At 34.5% G+C, this 20,423-nt stretch overlaps 1 protein-coding gene across 6 annotated transcripts in view; it reads right to left on the bottom strand.

Moving 5' to 3' along the window:
* Positions 1-8,399: 8,399 nt before the first annotated feature.
* GPBP1 (GC-rich promoter binding protein 1) overlaps positions 8,400-20,423 on the bottom strand; it is a 125,728-nt gene continuing 113,704 nt past the window's right edge. For all 6 annotated transcript variants that reach the window (XM_077117199.1, XM_077117201.1, XM_077117200.1 and 3 more), the window contains 6 exons: positions 19,954-20,135; positions 19,188-19,328; positions 17,854-18,021; positions 16,225-16,412; positions 10,878-10,980; positions 8,400-8,894 (listed from right to left, as the gene is read on the bottom strand). In XM_077117199.1, the coding sequence (XP_076973314.1) occupies positions 8,736-8,894; positions 10,878-10,980; positions 16,225-16,412; positions 17,854-18,021; positions 19,188-19,328; positions 19,954-20,135 (941 nt within the window). In that variant the 3' untranslated portion in view covers positions 8,400-8,735. The remainder of the gene's footprint in view (positions 8,895-10,877; positions 10,981-16,224; positions 16,413-17,853; positions 18,022-19,187; positions 19,329-19,953; positions 20,136-20,423) is intronic.

Raw genomic sequence — 20,423 nt, 5'->3', positions numbered from 1 at the left:
GAATAACTTTTTAATCACTTGGTTTGCAAAATGATGGGTAAAACTGCTGGTGCTTTAGCATGAATCAAAGTAGTGGCACCACACGGTATTAATCAGTGTATTCTTCACTTCCAAGTACTTGTAGTAAAGGGGGTAATGCCAGTTTCATTTAAGAACATCCTGTGATAAAACAGTAAAAAAAAAAAATTAATTTTATTAAATTTTGACTCCTTGATTACATATTTTACTATTTTGAGTAATGAAACAAGACAAATACATAAGGCTAAATATTCCAGGTCATATTACTTGTATTTTGCTCTTTAAAAAGCACAAGGCAAATAAGCTACACCAGAATATCTAAGGGAGAAGCACCTAAAGTTACTTATGACTTTTTGATGAGCTATAATGAAAAATAACAATTTAAAAAATATGAGTTGATAGACTTCATTCATCTCCTTAAGGTTATAAAACCAAATCTAAAGGGCCCTTAGGGTCATCTAGGTCAAGTTTTTCCCAAAGGTATGAAGTCCTTCACAGTATCCATGAAAACTGGTCACAATTCCTGCTTGAATACTGCTACTCCTCCTTCCTCTAAAGCCAAACTATTTTGTAACCACTCTGGCATAAAGAGTCTTCACTCAGTAAGCTGAAATCTGCATTCCACATTCTCAGATTGGCCTACCTAGTTGCTTCAATTAAGGGGGACTGTTACAGTGGAAAGAACATTGAATTAGGAAATTAAGAGACTCCATTTAAGTTTTGGTGCACCCACATTCCAGGAGGATAATTTTGGACAAATTATTAACTGCTTTAAGCTTCAGTTTATAAAAAATGGAAAGAGTAATAATCCTTTTAATCACACTCCAGCAATTGGTGCAGGCATCAGTGGACAACGTGTGTAAGTTTTTGATAACCATACAGTTCAATCCACGGAACAGACATTTGTTTAGAAAGACATCTTACTAATTTCTCCCCATTGTTACACAAAATAAAAATAGCAAAAGCTAATATTGATAAACACTGACTATGTGCCAAGTTCTCTTAAGGACTCCACACGTATTAGCTATTTTAGTCTTTCCAACAATTTTAAGACATAACCTCAAACAGCATTCCATTTTACCCATAAGGAAATTAAGATACATGCAAGCTGGGTAGCTTACGTAAAGTCACTACCTAATTAATCCCTCTTTTCCTAACAGCCCTTCAAATGACAGCTTTCCTACCTGCCCTCTACTTGTCTTATATTTTGGGGACCCCTACATTCACATCCTTCTTTTGTACAGAATAGCTTGGCCAGAAAACTTATCCTGAATTCTGGAGCCAAAACGATGACTCATCCAAGAATGCCTGTGCTAAACAGGTTCAGCAAGACAGACATCCCTAAAGTAAGAACTACTCGTCTCTCCAGAACATCAGATAGTTCTATCTCCCTACCCCACATTAGTGACAGACCCTTCCAATATGAAAAATTTAGAATCACCATAGCCCAAACACCCCTAAAGAGAGGGATGGAAAGATCAAAGGTGATGGTGGAGTTATACAGAGAAGATATGATTTAACAAATGAATATGGATGCTGAAATCATTAAATTGATGTCTCTTTTAGTCTCCAATATTTTAGAGCAGCTATAAGTAAAAACCTAAAATTGTGATGCTGTAACCCATGTTAAACTGGTGAAATGTTTTACATCTAACTGTGGTGCTGTGCTTTGAAATTTATAGTTTTGTATGTTATTTTTTCACAAAAAAAGGAAAAAAGGTCGATTGTGATGATAAAAATATATATATTTAAGCCCTCTAGCCTCCTATATTCTGGAGCACCTAGAAGGAAAAATACGAGAGATTGTATAGTAGCCCGTAACAAACTGTGGGATCTGTCCTGTAACTACTTGCTGAAGGGTACTTTGAAAACTATTGTCTTTTTACTTCTTTGCTTTGTATATGCTATACTATACAATAAAAAATTAAAAAAAACACCCAAACTATGTGATAATAATGTAACCAGTGATGTATTCTTCACGATATGTGTGGGGTGTTAATACGCCTCAAAAAAATTACAAAAGAAAAAAAAAAAAACTACTCAGCCTGCAGTGAGTGGGATATATTAGGAGAATCTAACATCTCTATATAAGTACCTCCAAGTCAAAAAGAATAGCTTGAAAAATTATCAGTTAGCAACTGCAATTTCTGCAGGAAAAAATCAATAGCTAAAACCCAAGGCAAATCACTATTACTGCTTCAGAATTATTTTCCCCTAAAGTCACATTTCGTAAAATCAAGATAAACAAACTTTGTATTTTAAAAGACACACTGGTACTGCGCCATCCAACTGACTGCTGCTCCCTTCAGGATAGTCACACCGCTACTACTATTCATTCATCAAAACTTAGCAATGCCATCCTCTGGAAAGCCTTCCCTGAGCCCTTAACCCTAGCCATACTTGAAAACTCATTTACAGTCCATCTATCCTAGAAATCTGTGCTCAATTTCAGCACAGGGGCTGTCACCTTTATTTTTCGTACCCTCAGCACAGGGCCTGGCACACAATGGGCCTTCATTTTACTGACTTCCCTGCTTGTTTTAATTTGGGAAGTTGTAAATACAAGAAATGTTTACTACTAAAGAAGTCACTTATCACATTTAAATGTAAATAAGCAGAGGCTTTCTCTCTCCCCATTCATCCTGTATCTTAAGTTCCTTGTAGGCTACTTTAACTTTGGAACCAGTTAAATTGTTTACCCTGCCTCTAGCTAGGTCTGGGTAGGGTTCTCAGTGCTTACCACATCAATGTGTTCCTTATTTTCTTCTATGAATTTAGATCTCATGAAGTACCTCTAGAGAAGCTAAGCAGCATTATTTCCGCAGCTTCCCTGGCTCAGTAAGATGACCCCTAGGTCTAGTTCCTACATTTCAAATCCATCTAGCCTGGTTTTACTTCATTCTCCCATCAAAAACATCTTTCCCCTAACCCCACCCCAGTAAGAATTACAGAATTACCCTCTTCTCTGTGCCTTGTTCTGTCTTCAAGAAGCAAGCACTACAGATTGAGGTGAACTCTACTTTCATTACCTACTGCTATCTGTGCCATTATCTGAGTCTTGTTTCTTAACACCTGACTAAATGCAGGCACCAAAATTCTAGGAACCTGTTGCCTTATAATAGCTTCCAATACCAAACCTTGGACCCTCACTTCTTGCTGCAAAGTTCTTGTCCCACTGGATTATTTCCTGATGCTGGTAGGAATGCTTTTGGTTCCCAATTCGGATTCAGAGAGAGATAATGTACTCATTGCCAAGAACTCCCCTCACCACCACTTTGGCACTAATAATAATCCACCAAAGTCAAGCAAATTCCCTTCCTTTAAAATAAATAGTCCATACTATTGCCACAATCAAACTGAGAATGAAAATAAGTTTTCACCTTTATAAACATTCAAAGCAGAGAATGCTAACAGAACAAGTCAGTAAAGAATTTACTACACACAATCTGTGTCTTCGTTTTCCCATTTTCAGTATTCGTATTGCATTGATAAATCACACTTCTTTCACTGTGATTTCAAATGCAATATATTTATGCTAGTGTGGATACAGTATCATTGTTTCAGAAACTGGGAAAAAGCATTTTCTTAAGCATTTTTTGCAAGATTGAAAAATCATCAGGTAATAGTGCAAAGACCAAATACCAGAATACAACTATCACTTTACTTATCAAACTTCCAGATAACTATTCTTCAAGATTTAGATCAGGAATCAATATATTAAGGCCGCAGGCCAGTCAGTTTTATTGAAGAGACACAACCATTTGTTCACATAATCTTCAGATGGTTTCCTCCTAGAACAGCAGAGTTCAGTAGCTGCAGCATAGATTGTGTCCTAAAATATTTTCTGTCTGGCCCTTTCCAGGGAAAGTTTGCCAAACTCTGATTTAGAAAACAATCTCCAAAAAGAAAATTGCTGACATCTTAACTGGTGATATGCAAATTATTTGGGGATAGTAGCCTTGCTTTATATACCTTACTTATCAGTGCCCAGATTTTATCTATTCTGCCAAATAGTTCAACTCACCAAAGAAGGAAAAACCTGTCAGGGCATTAAGTCTACCTTTGAGAAAGAAAATATTCACTCCAAAAAATTTTAATACTTATTCACCTCACCAAGTCAACTCATGAAGCAATTATACCTAATTGACAAGTTGAGGGGCAATTAATTGGGTTATCATTGGATTAATCAATTGCTGATTTTCATTTTTCTCATCTTTGAAGAAATCTTTAAACAGCATCAACCTGAAAAAAGGATATTCTCTATTGAGAAAACACTAACTTTTGTATCAAAGTAAAAATGGCATTACAAATATCATAAACCTTACACTTACAACCTAATTTTCCCAAGTGTCACCAAGAGCTAGTGAACTTGTTTTATGATGGAGAGCGTATTCATTCAGAAAAGAAAAACAGCTGAGGAAAGACAAAAGTTACCACCCTCTCATCACAATTCTCCAGTCCATTATCTTTGCTCATCATTAGCATCCCAGAAAATTATAGAAAACCTTCAGAAATGGGTGGAGGTAGCAATTCAAACTCCAACTTAGAATGATGGTGCTTATCTCATTTCCACAAACAGTATGAATTTGTTACTTTTGGAGGAACTGCTATTTTTATAATTTGAAGCACTGAAGCCTATCTTTGGTAACCAATTCACAAGAACATGAAATACCATAAAAGTTCAATGATTAAAATTCAGGAAACTGCAAAACGTCATTTTAAAGGTTAGTAAAATCAAATCAGCAAAGAACTCGCTTAATTAGTAACTGAGGATAACACCAAATAAATGAAGCAGAGGTGAAATAGTTCCATTTTAGTTCACTATAAGAACTCGATCAGATGTTTCACACTGTTTACAACTATTTAGAATAGCACCTGCCTCTTTCACCTGCTAATATGTGGTTTAAAAAAATTGAGTCTATATATTACTGGGGGAGGACTGAATACCATGGTGTTAACAACAGAAAATGTTAAAACTTATGGAACACCTATGTGCCTAAAATTTGCTCCAGGTGCTTTTTGTAATTATTTTTCATGCTCACAAAAACTCTTTAAAGTAAACAATGTCAGAAGAGATTAAAATATCTAGATGAAGGTCACAGGTAATAAAGGCCTGAGCTTGGTTTTAAGCCCAGGTTGGGATTATTTCCACTATAGCATAAACATTAGGATCATATGGTGATTTTTATATATTCTAAAGACCAGGCTACATTCCCAGTCCAATTAATCCATAACCTCCAGGGGTGGGGGTACAATCATCAGTATTTTTGTGAAGCTCACAAAGGATTCCAATCTGCACAGTAGTTTGATAACTACTGTAAATAACTAGTCAATACACTGCTGCACTGAACATGCCACAGGAGTTACAGACCTAATGGCTTGACACATTCTAAACTTTCACTGAGCCAGCTGAAGTTTCTACAAAACAAACACTACTTAAGAGTAGGTAAAATGAATTTACAGGATAAACTGGCAGCAAATGACTAACAACACAGGCATTTTTCACAAACAAGAAAAACTCACAATAACAAAACCTCCAAAAGTAGGTGATCACTGAAGTACGCATTCCCAAACCCTGAGTCACAGAATTCTCAGGTCCAGGTGTCCCATGATACCCATAATTATTTATTCAAACAATCACAGCTCTCCTTGGAACCCCATCATTTTTATAAACCCAAGCTTTCTAAGACAACACTTAGTTGCAAAATAAATGAAACTTCTCTGCAGCACTGGGGGCTTTTAGGGATTTTGTTATTGTTTGAAATGTCTTGCCCCTCCTCAACCAAGTAAGCATTATAATCTTAAGCACATAAAGGACACACAACTGCCCTCCCCTCCAAAAAAGGCACAATACCCAGCTCTCAATTAATTATATTCTAATAATTAAGAGCCCTAGCAATGCATCCTTAAATTTATTGTATAAGTCAAAATAAAAACCTCACATTACAGAAAAATTTCAACATTGTGTGCCTTTTCTAATGTAGGATATCTGTAAATTATTTTCCAGACCACACTATATTTAATAAAAGCGCATCATAATAAAATAATATTTATAAAGTTTGTGATTAGAATAGGGACAAAGAAAAATTATGGTTCTTTGTTCAAAAACAACTCATTTATGACATATCCCTAAAAATACTTAAAATATGAATGTCTATATAACCAAAGAATAATTCTAACAGTACATATAAACAATTTCGCAGCACAAAAGTTCTACAGATATTTTTCTAGGCAGCAGGTCCTCCAATATACTGAACTTTAATTTTTCTATAAATCTGATGTTATAAATCAATCTGGTTATTTTTAGGTTAACACTTCTATATTTATTTCAACTTTAATAGAAATATATTTACGGAAATTAAAATTATTCTAATCTTTATCTTAAATTCAAACAAATAAGATACAATATTCCAGTACTATTTAAAATCCATTGCTGTAAGATTTTTGCTCATTAGTTACATTTTTTACACACAAAGAATTGCTACAAAATGGGGGAGTAGTGAGAGAGAGGGATTACAAAAGACACCAAGAAATTTGGGGGTGATATGTGCACTACTTTGTGGTGGTTTCATGGGCGTAAGTCAAAACTTATCAAATTATATACTTTAAACATGTAGTTTAAACATGAATATATGTAAGTCAATTTATATCTCAGTGAAGTGGTTTAAAAAAAAAAAAAACTTGCTGCAGAGAAACTGAGTTTGAATCAGCCAAAACAGTATTTCTTTTCCAGACTTCCAATCCCAGTGGCCTAATTCTGAGCTCAACATTTCCACACTAGTCTCTGTACTGTATATGAGCTCCTTTTCAAACAATGTGGTCCAGATTCTTTACTAGCTGCCCATAATTTACACAGTAAGTTAAAATTACGCTTACTTAGCTTTAAAAGTTCTCAAACTACTAAACATGCCCCACATCACAATGCATGAAAGCACAATAAATATTAAATGTTGCTAAATGGGAATTAAGGCAGAAAGAATCATCTGAATATGAGGAAGATGACAAAAGTAAAGAATCTTTTCTGAAAGCAATTTAGAAAACTTTAAATGTACCTGTGGGGGGGGGGGAGGGACAAATAGTTTGCATGTGATAGACTTCATTAATCAATTAACGAAAAGTGTTAACATAAGAGTTCTAAAAAATATTCAAATTAAGTGTTACTGACAGCTTAATCAAAGAACGGTGTTTTAGGTTCTCTTGCGGCTACATTTAACTTTAGATGATTAGACTGAATTGTGACATAGTACATAATAAAATACCTATTTTAAAAGATAATCTACCAAGATACATTTAATACTCTGTTAACACTAACTCTTCCTCAAAAGTTGTGTGTGTGGGGGGGGGGGGGTGCTCTTTTTGAGTAATATCCTCACCACTACCAGTCTCAGTGGAAACAAAAAATTCTGGTTTCTGGTGAAAGCTGGAGAACTGGAAACAGCAAAAACACTGAAGCAATTAGAGAAAACACACTGTTAAAAAACAAACAAAACCTTTTTAAGATTAGAACAACCTGACATAAAAACCTAAAAGTACTTTTGCTTTCATTATACTCTATAATTTACAACTAGAACATATTTAAACATGGGGATGAGATGGGGGAAGCGAAAAGCAAATGGGGGGAGACAAAGCTAGAAAACTAAAAATACAAATACACAGGGCCAAAAACACTCTTCTAGTTAGCAGTAAAAGAGAAATGATTCTAAAAGTAATGTGCAAATCAAAATAAAGTGGCTGTTTAACACTCATGCATTAAATATGGTTGTTAAACCATTAATAATGAAAAGGCTGTTATCCATAGCTTTCTTTTACAAAACTTAGACAGTAATCATCATCTCTAATGAAGAAAGTATACTTTGTTTTAATAAGTGAGTAAAGCAGGTTGGGTTTAAAGACCGATACCTTGAACACTATAAAGAAAGACAATGTTCTGAAAATCCAGTTTATTTCCATGTTGTGGACAGATCCAGTCAGTGTGATCAGTTTTTCTGCATGTGTAATTTATCAAAATAAGTTTTCCCACAAGACTCTTTTCCATCAACTCTGAAAATCCTGGTCTGACAACATACCCAAATAAAGCTCTTGAAAATCAACTCTCAAATTTGGAAGAAAGTGTGGCAAGTCTTTCCTGTAACATTACTGCACTACAAATGGCTAAAGAGCAATTTATAGGTGACTAGTACAACAGTTGAGATCAGGAAATTTAATATTTTAGTGCACTGTGCTCCAGTTTTAGCCAACATGCTACATTGTCCTTTGGGAGGGAGGGGGAGGGCGCACAAAGTGGACTTGAGGATTTCCACTGTACGAAAAAGATATGACTCTGCAAGCAAAACAGTTTAAGCTGCCTTTTTTCTTAAGACCTGGACATTTTAAGACAAAGCTTTGCAAAACATTACACAATTTTTTATTATTAAATGAGAAAATCTCATTTGTTACATCGTCACATTGCTAGTCAGAGAAATGCTGCAGTGATGAAGAAAGTCAATGTTGGATCAACCAAAGTCCTCATTTCTACAACATTCATTTACAAAGAAATAATGTTCAACACAGCCCAACACAACATTCTTGGTTTTCTTCATATTGAAGTCCCCCCCCAAAAATCATCTTCTAATGGGGGAATTTTACTACATAAATTATAGTTCTTCATTTTTACAATTCACCCCCATACATATGAGAGATGTATCACACTAAATTTTCTAAAGCTGTTAGGAAATCCTTCACACATCATCATCATCTGATGTGTCACTGCTACTTGTCTCTGTGTCCTCATTCTCAATTGTGGGTTTGAAAGTGCTGTTTTTCCAGGGTCCAAACTTGAAGTCACAGATCAGGCCATTTTTCAAAATACCATTTTTTCTCAGACCATTCTTCTGTAACTGAAAAGTCAAAAATAAATAGATTAAATAAACAGATGACTTGGATAAGGTCCAAATTGGAAGAACCACTTTCATTATGGCTAATATTGAGTGGTCTTCACTCTGGTAGTTGTGATGATGAAAAATAACAAGTCTAGAGTCTAAGCTTTAAATTTCTTTTTTTTTCTCCTACTTAATTTCCTATTTTCCACAGCAGTTTTTCTCTATCCTGCTTAAATCTCAAAACTCGCCAATGTTATACCACCCTTCACTTCAAACGAATGACCTCACCATCCTTACTAAGAAAACACAAGCTACCTCACTCAGATAATCCTCAGTCACTGCGACTTTAACACTTCTCCTCCTCCTCCTTCTTTTAATGTTTCCCACCTTTCAGTATAAAACCTTTCATAAACAACATCAGCCCTTAATGATTTCCCAAACATCTAAATGTCAAAATAGTCTGTCATTACTAACATAAATATATCCATGTTTTATTATTAGTTCAGAAAACATGGACATTATACTTATATTCCCTTGATCTCTAACCCACAAAATGTACAAAATGACCTAATTGGTATCAGTTAATTATTATAAACCAATAGTGTTTTATCTACCTGCCCAAGTCATCACAAGGTTTTAATTTTAAAGCCAATTATTTTGGGCAGACAGTATTTTGCTTTCCTTGGCATGACTACCCTATGGTACAGAGTAGATTTTTCATGTCTTTTTTCGGTTTCAAAAAAATCCTTCAGGCAGACACACAAAGTGGTAAATCTGTACACTGGAATGGTACTCAGCAACAAGGATGAGTCTCAAAAGCATGAAAAAAGTCAGACCCAAAAAATACACAAGAGTTGGTTTCATTTATAAAACACACAGGCAAACACATATAGACAGAAAAGCACATCAGCAGTTGTAAAGGGCTGAAAGCGAGGGGGTGAAAGGACTGAAAGCAAAGGGTAATGAGGAAACATTCTGGGACAGTGGAAATATTCTACATCTTGATTATGGTGGCAGCTACAAAAACATATACAACATTTGTCAAAACTCATCAAAACTGTACACTTTAAAAGTCAATTTTACTGAACATAAATTGTATGTAAATTATATGATACAAAAAAAAAAAAAAAAACACCAAAAAATCTACAAAACCATTGTCTACTGTCAGGTTCACAAAGAACTTATGAATAAAAAATTAAAAATAGGATGATTGAATCAATTGTATTATTACGTTAAGATAACTAATTTCCTCAGAATCAATTACAACATCTTTGTAAAGAAAATAAGTTCTGCATGAATAGAACTATTAAAAAATTGTACTGGGGTGCAAGGGTAGTTAAAGGGTAGTTCAGAATTCTCCCCTGCTATGTGGGATACTCAGGCTCAATTCCTGGCCCATGCCCTTCCTGAAAAACAAACAAAGCAAAGAAAGAAAGAACAAACAAACAAAAATTCAACAAATTGTGCTGCAATAATGGAATACTGGCATGGAGAAAGAATGAAATATGACCCCCGCCATACAGCATAACCAAAAAACCAAAACAAAACTATACTGGATGTGGAAAAACACCTACTCTTTTTAATGCTGTATTAAACATTTACAAACACTTTCAAAAAGGAAGCTATAGGGAAATAAAATATGATGTTCTAAAACATGAAAAAGGATATAATGTTAAGATATTTGGGAAGTTATTGATGCTCTCTACTTCTTATCAGCACGGTTTAAAAAAAAATTTTTCCGGAGAGTGACAAATCACAGACATTGTTAACCTACTAATTGCTAATTATTGCATACCCATAGGTTTAAAGGAGTCATCACTGCAGACTTGTTTTAAAACAAAGACAACTCTGACCTGCAAAGTGATATCTAATAAATTCCTAAATAAAAATGTATCTTTAAAAAGGGGGTAGGGGGTGAGGGAAGGAGGCTTACTTACAATTATGTTGTTTTGATAAGGAAAGGCAATTTAAAAGTGAACTTTAGAATTCAGGTTTTCTTACCTGTTCACTAATAACTTGGAATTCTCTCATTTCATCTTCAGTTAAGGGAGCACATGTTTCATCATTTTCACTATCTTCCTGCCAGCCCATCTCCTTTAACAACCTGAAAAAAAGGAGGAAAATATTGTTTAATTTAGAGCTTGAACTGAGTAGGATAATTCCATTTATATCATGTACAAGAAAAGATGATCCATTACACATAAAGGATTTTTGAATGTTCTGAATACTTCTCTCAAAGTGAGAATGAATAAACATATTAAGATTAAGCCCGATAAACTTTTCTTATAATAAGATTAAGAATGAACTGCTTTATTGCTTTATCTTAGTGTTAACAGTTCTGGGGCTACAAATTTGCAAAACATGAAAACTGAAGAATATTTGCTAAATTCTTATAAAAGTAATAGCAATACTACCACTCACTCCCTTTCTTTCAATACCAGCACAATCCACTATAGTTGTTGTTACCCATTATGTTTTCTATTTTGAAAAGACAAGATACTCTATCTTGTATTTTATAATACTTTATTAGTATCACTTCTTATGTGGATCCCAATCACCATGCTCAACACCTAATTCAATCTGAAAGAAGCATAACTTCATAACTAACAGAAAGCTGACTTTTTGAAAAGACTATTTATTCCCATTGTAAACAGAGCTTCAAAATAATAATTTACTGAAAGTTAGGGCTTCAGAGACCATATCAGGCATGACTGGAAACAGCCAGTAAGAGTCCAATAGAAGAACTAAGAACAAACTAAGTTAATTTCTAAAAAACCTATTACCTTAGGAATAAAAAATAAAAAAACAAACACCACGATATAAACAATGCCAACAAAGTAATGAAATTTTTCATAGATTCTGGAAAATTCCATGGTGCAAGCATGAAAGAATAAAAGTGAAAATAGCAAACAACATATTAATATTATAATGAAAACAGTTTTGACCTCAACCAACCCTGAAAGGGTCTCAGAGGCTTAAAAGAGTCCCTGGTCTCTAATTAGAGAATTACTGTCAAGGACGGATTAGAAGTACTAATGTCTAATGCCAGTAATTAATTTTAAATGCTCATGTCAGCGTTATTTACAACAGGAAAAAAAAGAAAGAAAAAGGAGAAAACCTAAACCTTCACCAATGGGGAAATGGTTTCATAAATTATATACAAACTACAAAATTGTGGCCTCAAGGGAAGATAACAAGATGATAGGACACTGGAATTTTTATTTATGTTTACAGTTTAAAAAAAGAATTAACTTCTATTACCAGTTGCTATATGGTTTGACATTGCAGCCATTATCATCTGATCTAAGCCTGCAGATCAAAGTCAGAAGTCACAAACTATATTAAGAGGTAGTTTCACAACTTGAAAAGGAATAAAATAGTGTAATCACTTATTTGCCAATTCATGTTAAATGTAGTGATGAGCTGGAGTTTGTTTGCTCAAAGTCAATTAACAGATATCATCTAGTTAGCTCTAAATTAATCTAGTTAAATTAACTCATCAAATAGACATTCACATTTATCATAAGCCAAATATACTATTATTAGGCAAAAGGTAAGTTCAAGTTAGAACAGGAAGATGACACAATTAAAACAAATACCTATACTTTTACATACAGTAATTACATCTACACCTAAAACTGCATTGCAGACCTATTTTGGAGAAGAGGAACTAAAAAGGATCATAGAGATAAAATAAAGAATAATGTACAATCAGGCAGAAAGACAAAAGCCTGCTAAAGGGATCATTAAAGGTTTTAAAGTCTCATGGGTAGAAGAAATACAAACTGCAGGTAAAATAGTTAAATTATGAATACAGTTTTATAAAGTAGGTAGAAAACACTTGGAATTCTTAAACTTCACTCACTCATTCCACAAATCTAAGCACACAGTAAAAACCGCCAGATATCCTAGGTGCCATACAGTGGTAAAATTTCTCCTTGTGGAACTTAGATTCCAGAAAAACTAAATGCTGAAACTATAAATAAATTCAAAATGTTTATTCCATAGTAGGCGTTACCCAGTTCCCCACTGTTCTAGAATTAAATTAACTTCTAGCTAGAAGAACTGGCATTAACTCCTTGCTCCCCTCACCCCCCAAAAAAGTCAAGTCAATTAACTGAACGTTACTCAGCACTGAATCTGGTCCTATAGGATGTATGAAATTTTTAGTTGGACAATGTAGTATACACAAAGCAATTATAGGGTAATACATGACAATGTAAGGACAGTAACATTTTTCTTTGCAAAATAAACACAGTTATAAACTTTTTGTTACTAAAATGGAATTGAGCAGAGTCCCACAAATTCTATGTACTGATGCTCAACTCATGTAGTTTGTTGTTTTAAGACTAACATAAGGGTTAAATCATTTCTGCTTAATGCTTGCTCTTAAATATAAAATCAAGGGAAAAAAGAAAATTAAAATTCACTTGTGTCAGTTTGAATCTGTGGTGGACCCCACAAAAGTCATATTCTCTAATCCTCATGCAACATTGCTGGCTGGGAGCATTTTGATTGTTCCCATGGAGATGTGACCCACCCAAATGTGGGTGGTAACTTTTGATCAGATAGCTTCCATGGACTTGTGACTCGACCTATTAATCCTTTAAAAGAAGAAACATTTAGGAGAGAGCCGCTTTTTAGAACCATGAGAAAGCTACAGCACAGTTAAGCAGCGCCCCCGCCAGAGATATTTGGAGATAAAGAAGGAAAACACCTCCAGGGGTAGCTGCATGAAACAAAAAGCTGGGAGAGAAAGTTGAGCAACTTAGCCACGTGCCCTTCTAGCCTAGAGAGAAACCCTGAACATCATCAGTCTTCTTGAACCATGTATCTTTCCCTGGAAGCCTTAGATTGGACATTTCTATAGACTTATTTTAATTGGGAAATTTTCTTGGCCTTAAAACTGTAAACTTGTAGCTTATTAAATTCCCCCCTTTAAAAAGTTGTTCCATTTCTGGTATATTGCACTCCAGCAGCTAGCAAACTAGAGCACCACTTTAGATTTAAATACTAAATCATTTAAGAGTTCATCATCCCAGAATATGTTGGGCAGATTATTAAAAAGTACTGGCAAAGTCCCTTGAGGAACAGGAGAAAAAATGTGGAACTATTAAACTTTCCCACCTAGGAAAACTCTGATACTTTCATCTTGACGCTTGCTATAATTTGCCTAAGAGTTACTTCCAGAAAACTTCTTTTGTTGCTCAGATGTGGCCTCTCTCATTCTCTAAGCTCAACTCTGCAAGTAAAATCATTTCCCTCCCCTCCTACATGAGACATGATATCCAGGGATGAGCCGGGCCCTGTGGTATCAATAATGCCTTCCTGACCAAAAAGGGGAAAAGAAATCTAACAAAATAAGGTATCAGTGGCTAGGTCTCCCTGGCAATGTAAAACATGGCTTCCAGGGATGAGCCTGGCCCTGGCATGGGAGCGATACCACCTTCCTGACCAAACAGGGGAAAGCTGTAACAAAATAAGGTATCAGCGGGTAAGAGAGTTCAAATAGAGTCAAGAGACTATTCTGGAGGCTACTCTTATGTAAGTTTCAGCTAGATATTATTAATTGCCTCGGTTTGCCAAACCCCAACCAACATCATTTCTGTTAACCCTCAAGAACACACAGGGCTCTGATTCTACAGAAGTTTCATGTAATGAGTTTACTCTCCAGAAACCTATAACCTCCAGGTGGTTCCTAGGCCACATAAGTCCTGAAACCTAGAGGGGCCAGCCTCTCTAAGAATATCAGCTAGTTTTATCTCCCTTATCCTCTATTGTCGACACTCCTTTTCAGTATGAAAAAGTTAGAATGGGCAAAGCCCAAATATCTCTAAAAATTGGAAGAATCAAGGAAGGAGGAGGAGTTATAACAGAGAAGGAAGGATTTAACAAATAAGTATGACTGCTGAATCATTACACTGATCTTTTTTTTTAATCTCTACTGTTTTGGGCAGCTAGAAGGAAAAACCTGAAATTGTAGAAGTGTAACCTATACCAAACTTTGAAATTTGTTCTATAACTACTTGTAAAAGTGCATTTGGAAATTAAAAAACAAAAAGACACAACTCCAAATGGCTCACAGACTTAAATGTAAAAGCAAAAACAATAAAACTCTTTAGAAGAAAACACAGAAATAAATCCTTATTACCTTGAATTAGGCAAGATTTCTTAGATATGAAACGAGCATGAAAGAAAAAATGCAATGTACCAGACTTCATCAAAATCAAAATTTTTTTTACTTCAAAAGACACCACTCAGTGAAAAAGACAACCCACAGAATGAGAGAAAATATCTGCAAATCATTATATAAGGGACTTGTACCCAGTACACATACAAACTCTTACACAACTCAATAAGAAAACAACTCCATTTAAAAATGCAGCGAAGTATTTAAACAGACATTTCTCCAAGGAAGACACACAAATGGCAAATGAGCACATGAAAATATGCGGCACTATTAGTCATTAAGGAAATGCATATGAAAATTCACATTAGATATCACTTCATACCCACTTGAAAGGCTATAAGGAAAAGACAGGGAGAAACTGGACCCTTTATACATTGCTGATCAAAATGTAAAATGGTATGATCACTTTTGAAAACTGATAGTTTTTTATGATTTTAAACATGGAGTGACTAAGGGTCTCAACAATTCTACTTCTAGATATTTACCCAAGAGAAATGAAAAACACATATCCATACATAAACTTGTACACAAATGTTCATAGCAGCATTATCCATAAGAGTAAAAAAGTTAAAATAAACCAATATCCATCAACTGATGAGAAAAATGTGCAGCCATACAGAGGAATGAATACTTTTGATGCTAAAAAGGAACAAAGTATTGATACATGGCATGATGTGGATGAACATGAAAAGCACTATGCTGGGTGCACAGGTGGTTCAGTGGTAGAATGCTCACCTTTCATGTGGGAGACCCAGGTTCAATTCCCAGACCATGAACCAAAAAAAAGCATTATGCTAAGTGAAAAAAGCAAGACACAAAGAACCACGCTTTGCATGGTTCCATACATATGAAATGGTCCAGAAGAGGCAAATCTAAAGAGACACATGAGTAGTTGCCTGGGACAGAATGTGGAAATGGGGAGTGACTGAAAAAGAGTCTGGGATTTCTTTTTGGGGTGATGGCAATTCTAAAATTAGATCATACTGAAAGTCACACAAGTGTGAATATACTAAATATCATTGAATTGTATGCTTAAATGGGTGAAATTGAGGGCATATAAATTATATCTTAGAGTTGTTTAAAAAAATCACCAAAATCTCTTTAATGATATCAAAATCCTGAATACAGAAAAAGAAAAAAGTAAAAATAAATACTTACCTGTGCTCTGCCTCAAGTGAACTTGAAAGAACATCAGTCTGTGGAAAGGTTGAAGACCGAATGATCTGCTGGGAAATCACTGAAGCATTACCATTCTCTTGTGGAATTTCACTTTCATCAAAGTTTCTGTTTATATCCCTCTCTTGATGAGTACTATTGCTGTTATGCAAATTAAATGAGTCGTCATCCTGATTTTTAGGAAAACAAGCAAACAGACAAAAAAAAATTTGAGTTCTAAAGAATATATGTGTGCCAGTTTGAAAAGGTTTATGTACTCTAGAAAAGCCATGTTTTAATCCTAATCCCATTCTATAAAGACAGCCATTTCTTCTAATCCCTATTCAGTACTGTATGCTGGAAACTTTAATTAGCTTATCTCCATGGAGATGCGACTCAATCAAGTGTGGGTATTAAACTTAAGTGGAGAAGTGCCGCCACCCATTCCAGGTGGGTCTTGATTGGCTTTACTGGAATCCTTTAAAAGAAGCACTTTGGAAAAAGCTAGAGGCCAACAAGAGAGAAGCCACGGATTCTGAGAGTCCCTTTTTAGAGCCACAAGAAAGCCATGGCAGAATGCTGCAGAACCATGAAGCAGACAGTCCACCAGTCAGTGACTTTTTAGAGATGAAGAAGGAAATGCCTCCAAGGGAGATGGAGTTCCAGGAAGCTAGCAGATGATGCCATGTTTGTCATGTGCTTTTCCACTTCAGAGAGAAACCCTGATCTTCATCGGACTTCTTGAATCAAGGTATCTTTCCTCAGATGCCTAAGATTGGATATTTCTATAGACTTGCTTTAACTGGGACATTTTCATGGCCTTAGAACTGTTAACTTGTAACTTATTAAATTCCCCTTTTTAAAAATCCATTCCATTTCTAGTATATCGCACTTTAGCAGTTAATAAATTAGAACCTGAAAATCTTTATAGTCTTACTAGATTTTCGCTGAGAATATATAACTCTAATAATGGAGATATTTTCATAAGAATGTAAAACTAGGCTGGTAAGGATACCCATAACTTTGTTTCTGAGCTATGTACTCAAAACTATGCCATAAACTTAAAAAGAAATATGTGAGCTACCAGGTGTTCACAGTCAGTACAGTAACAAACAATACACACCTCTCCCTTCTCTCTCCCCACCTCAGCATTAATGATAATAAAATGTCCATCACCCACTTTGAATGGATTAAATATTACAAATTCTCATTAGTAAGTTAAAGTTACAAAATAATACTCCAATTTTCACAATGATTTCTTTAAAAATTAGTCTTCTGGTTTATGTGTCTGAAAAAAAAACTGTAGGTAACTTGCCGGTTTAGCTTACCATTCTTATGAAAATACCTCCTAAATTTAATGATTATAACTATCAGGTTTATCAGGCATGATAGAGGAAACAAAGGATAAAGAGATTAAGAACAGAAAAATTTTAAAAATTATTTTTGCATAGTTACTACAGAATGAGAAAAACCTGCTTTAGAAAGGAAGTCATAATCTATGCAAATGGTTAGATACCCTTCTTTTCAGGGAGAGGAATTCTGATTAGTTTATTTAAAGGTCCTAATGATATTTGCCAAAATATTCCAATGACATGTTAATATCAAATCAAGAGTTAATGAAAGTTTAATTACCTTCTCTGAGCCAGCATGGCTTTCATCTTCTTGTTCCTCTTCCACTCTGTCCCTTTTCAATGCTTTCAAAAATTCACTTTTCTTATCTGTGCGCATTCGTGTAAGTTTGGTTAGCCGAGGCTGCTGATTAAGTTTGTCAACAGGTGAAGAAGAATTTGAGCGATTACACTAAGACAAAATTCAGAAATATTGATAAATATGTAGCCAGAGAACTAATGCCAATATAAAATTCACAACTATCACAACTTCCTATCTTACCTTTACACACAACACAAAACTGATTTTAAGGTGTATTTCAAAATCTATTTCTCTCTCTCCTTATGTTTTTTTCTTTCGAACTCTAAGCAAAAGAAAGAACTTTCTTAACCGCCTGATTTCCCACTCTCATAGAAACATCTAGAGGCAATGAAAGCCTGATAATACTAAGAACTATGATTCTAAATTAGGGAGTTTGTTTAAATATTTTTATAAAACAAAGAAGAACAGCTTCAAATTATGCTCCACAGAATTTTAGGGCTCAAACAACAGTCTGATAAGATTTACTTTATAATTATTTACACACATAGGGCTTATCAGGTAGGATTCTACCAGGGAAAATTTGGGAGTTGGGGGCGGGGGGTGTCAGTGTTAGGGAAGGGAAAATTTTACTTTTGTCAATTTTGTAAATTTGTTGTTTTGTTTTAGTTTTTCATTGTTTAGTGTTTTGACAGTGGAATATAACATAAAGCAGAATGTTAGAACTCTTTGCCACAGAGTTTTTTTTAGCAGAGTTATAGTACATGTGTCCCTTGACTGGTTAGGGAGTTTCAAAAACTTGGTCAGATGACAAAGAAATACGTGAACTACCAGGTGTTCACAGCAGGTACCATTACAATACACACCTATCCCTCCTCCTCTTCCTCCTCTCTCCCTACCCTCAATGTTAACATTAATAAATTTCTATCACCCACTTTGGATTATATAACACTACTTCTTGTTAGCAGATAAGGTTCGATACTATAGCATAACTCTTTCACAAATGCAAAATAAAACTGTAATTTTCACATTTCCTTAAAAATTATTTTTCTGACTTATGGGTATATGAGGGTTCACTGTACTAATTTCTCTACTTTTTTAGGATGTCTGGTAATTTTCATTAAAAATTTTAAAAATTATTCCTATTTCCCCAAAGAGCAAAAATGGTTAGCAAATAGAGGGAAGAATTTGAGTTTTCTGAAAGAACTACAATATCTCATTTCCATGTAAGGAATGTGTATGCCTTTTATTCACTTTTAACTAAATTATCATGATTAAAATATGTTTTACATTCCTCAGAAATCATTTTTAATGCATACCTCTTTCACTGAATTTGTTGATGAACTAAAATTCTTGGCAGCTGATTTGAAAGCATTAAAGTTGCCAACACCATATGTAGACTCATGAGGGAAAGAAGTCCCAACTTTATTTTCTTTAGTTTGGCTTTTCCATTGTGTAGGCTAAAGATAAATATGCAAACATTAATGGCTATCAAAAACAGATTAAGGAAAGAGAGAAAAAAAGTGAACACTATAAAATAAAGATGATCACATTTGGCTGATAAAAACAATTATTCCTATAATACTTTTTTAATATTCCTACATGGTTCTCTTTTCCTACAAATAAAGTCAAAGCTTCATATTCAGACAAAAACTTTTGACTATACTGCTATTTTCTTTTCTTTTCTTTTTTTTTTTATACTGCTATTTTCTTAAGGCTTTAGAAGCTTAAAATTAGATTTCTTTCCTCTGATATTAAGAAAACACAGGTGGGAGTTTCAAAATCCTATAACTGAACTCCAAGTAAACAGCATTATGTATCATCATTAAGCACATACTTCATGAATGCATTTAGCAAAACAAAAATTATATAAACAGTATTTATTACTACTACTAAAACAATTAAAAAACACATAATACTTAATAGATAACTACAATTAACAGCATACAATCAGCCAACTCCTTCTACTTAGTATCCAGTATTTCACCAAAATCCCCACATTTTGGCACAAAAATTTTAACATTCTTTTCCAAAGTGTGATAATAACTCAAGACATGCTTTAAAAAAATTTTTTTTAGAACTCACTTTTGTAGGTGGAGCAGGTTTAGGGACTAAGCCTTTATAAACACTTGGACCAGTCCCGTTCTTAACTGGCTGTGACTGAAGATTTCCTACTACTGGGAATCCAGATAGCTGTAAGTCTTTTGTATTACCTTTCTTAATGACCAGCATTCTTGGAGGTCTAGATTTAGGATTTGGAGGATATTCTGCATAAATAAAGCACGAGCAAGAGTTACACACGTTTGTATTTTAGCATTTGAATCACAAAAAGAATAGCATATTCCAAACCTTGGTTACATTTATGGGGAAAAAGGCAATTGCTTCCTGGGTAAAATAATTAAACTAAGTATGTACTAACTATATTCCTTCTTAAGAAATAAAGTTAAAGCATAATATCCAACAGAATATATAGTAAGAACCGAGCAATGTGAAGTAATACAGATGAATTCCTACTAGACACAAGGGCCCAGAATGTTAGTTAGGCAAAAACAAGA

This window comes from Tamandua tetradactyla, chromosome 9 (genome assembly GCF_023851605.1).
Source record: "Tamandua tetradactyla isolate mTamTet1 chromosome 9, mTamTet1.pri, whole genome shotgun sequence".
NCBI lineage: Eukaryota > Metazoa > Chordata > Mammalia > Pilosa > Myrmecophagidae > Tamandua > Tamandua tetradactyla.
Note: the sequence above shows the minus strand (reverse complement) of the source record. Positions and strands in the feature narration are given on the sequence as shown.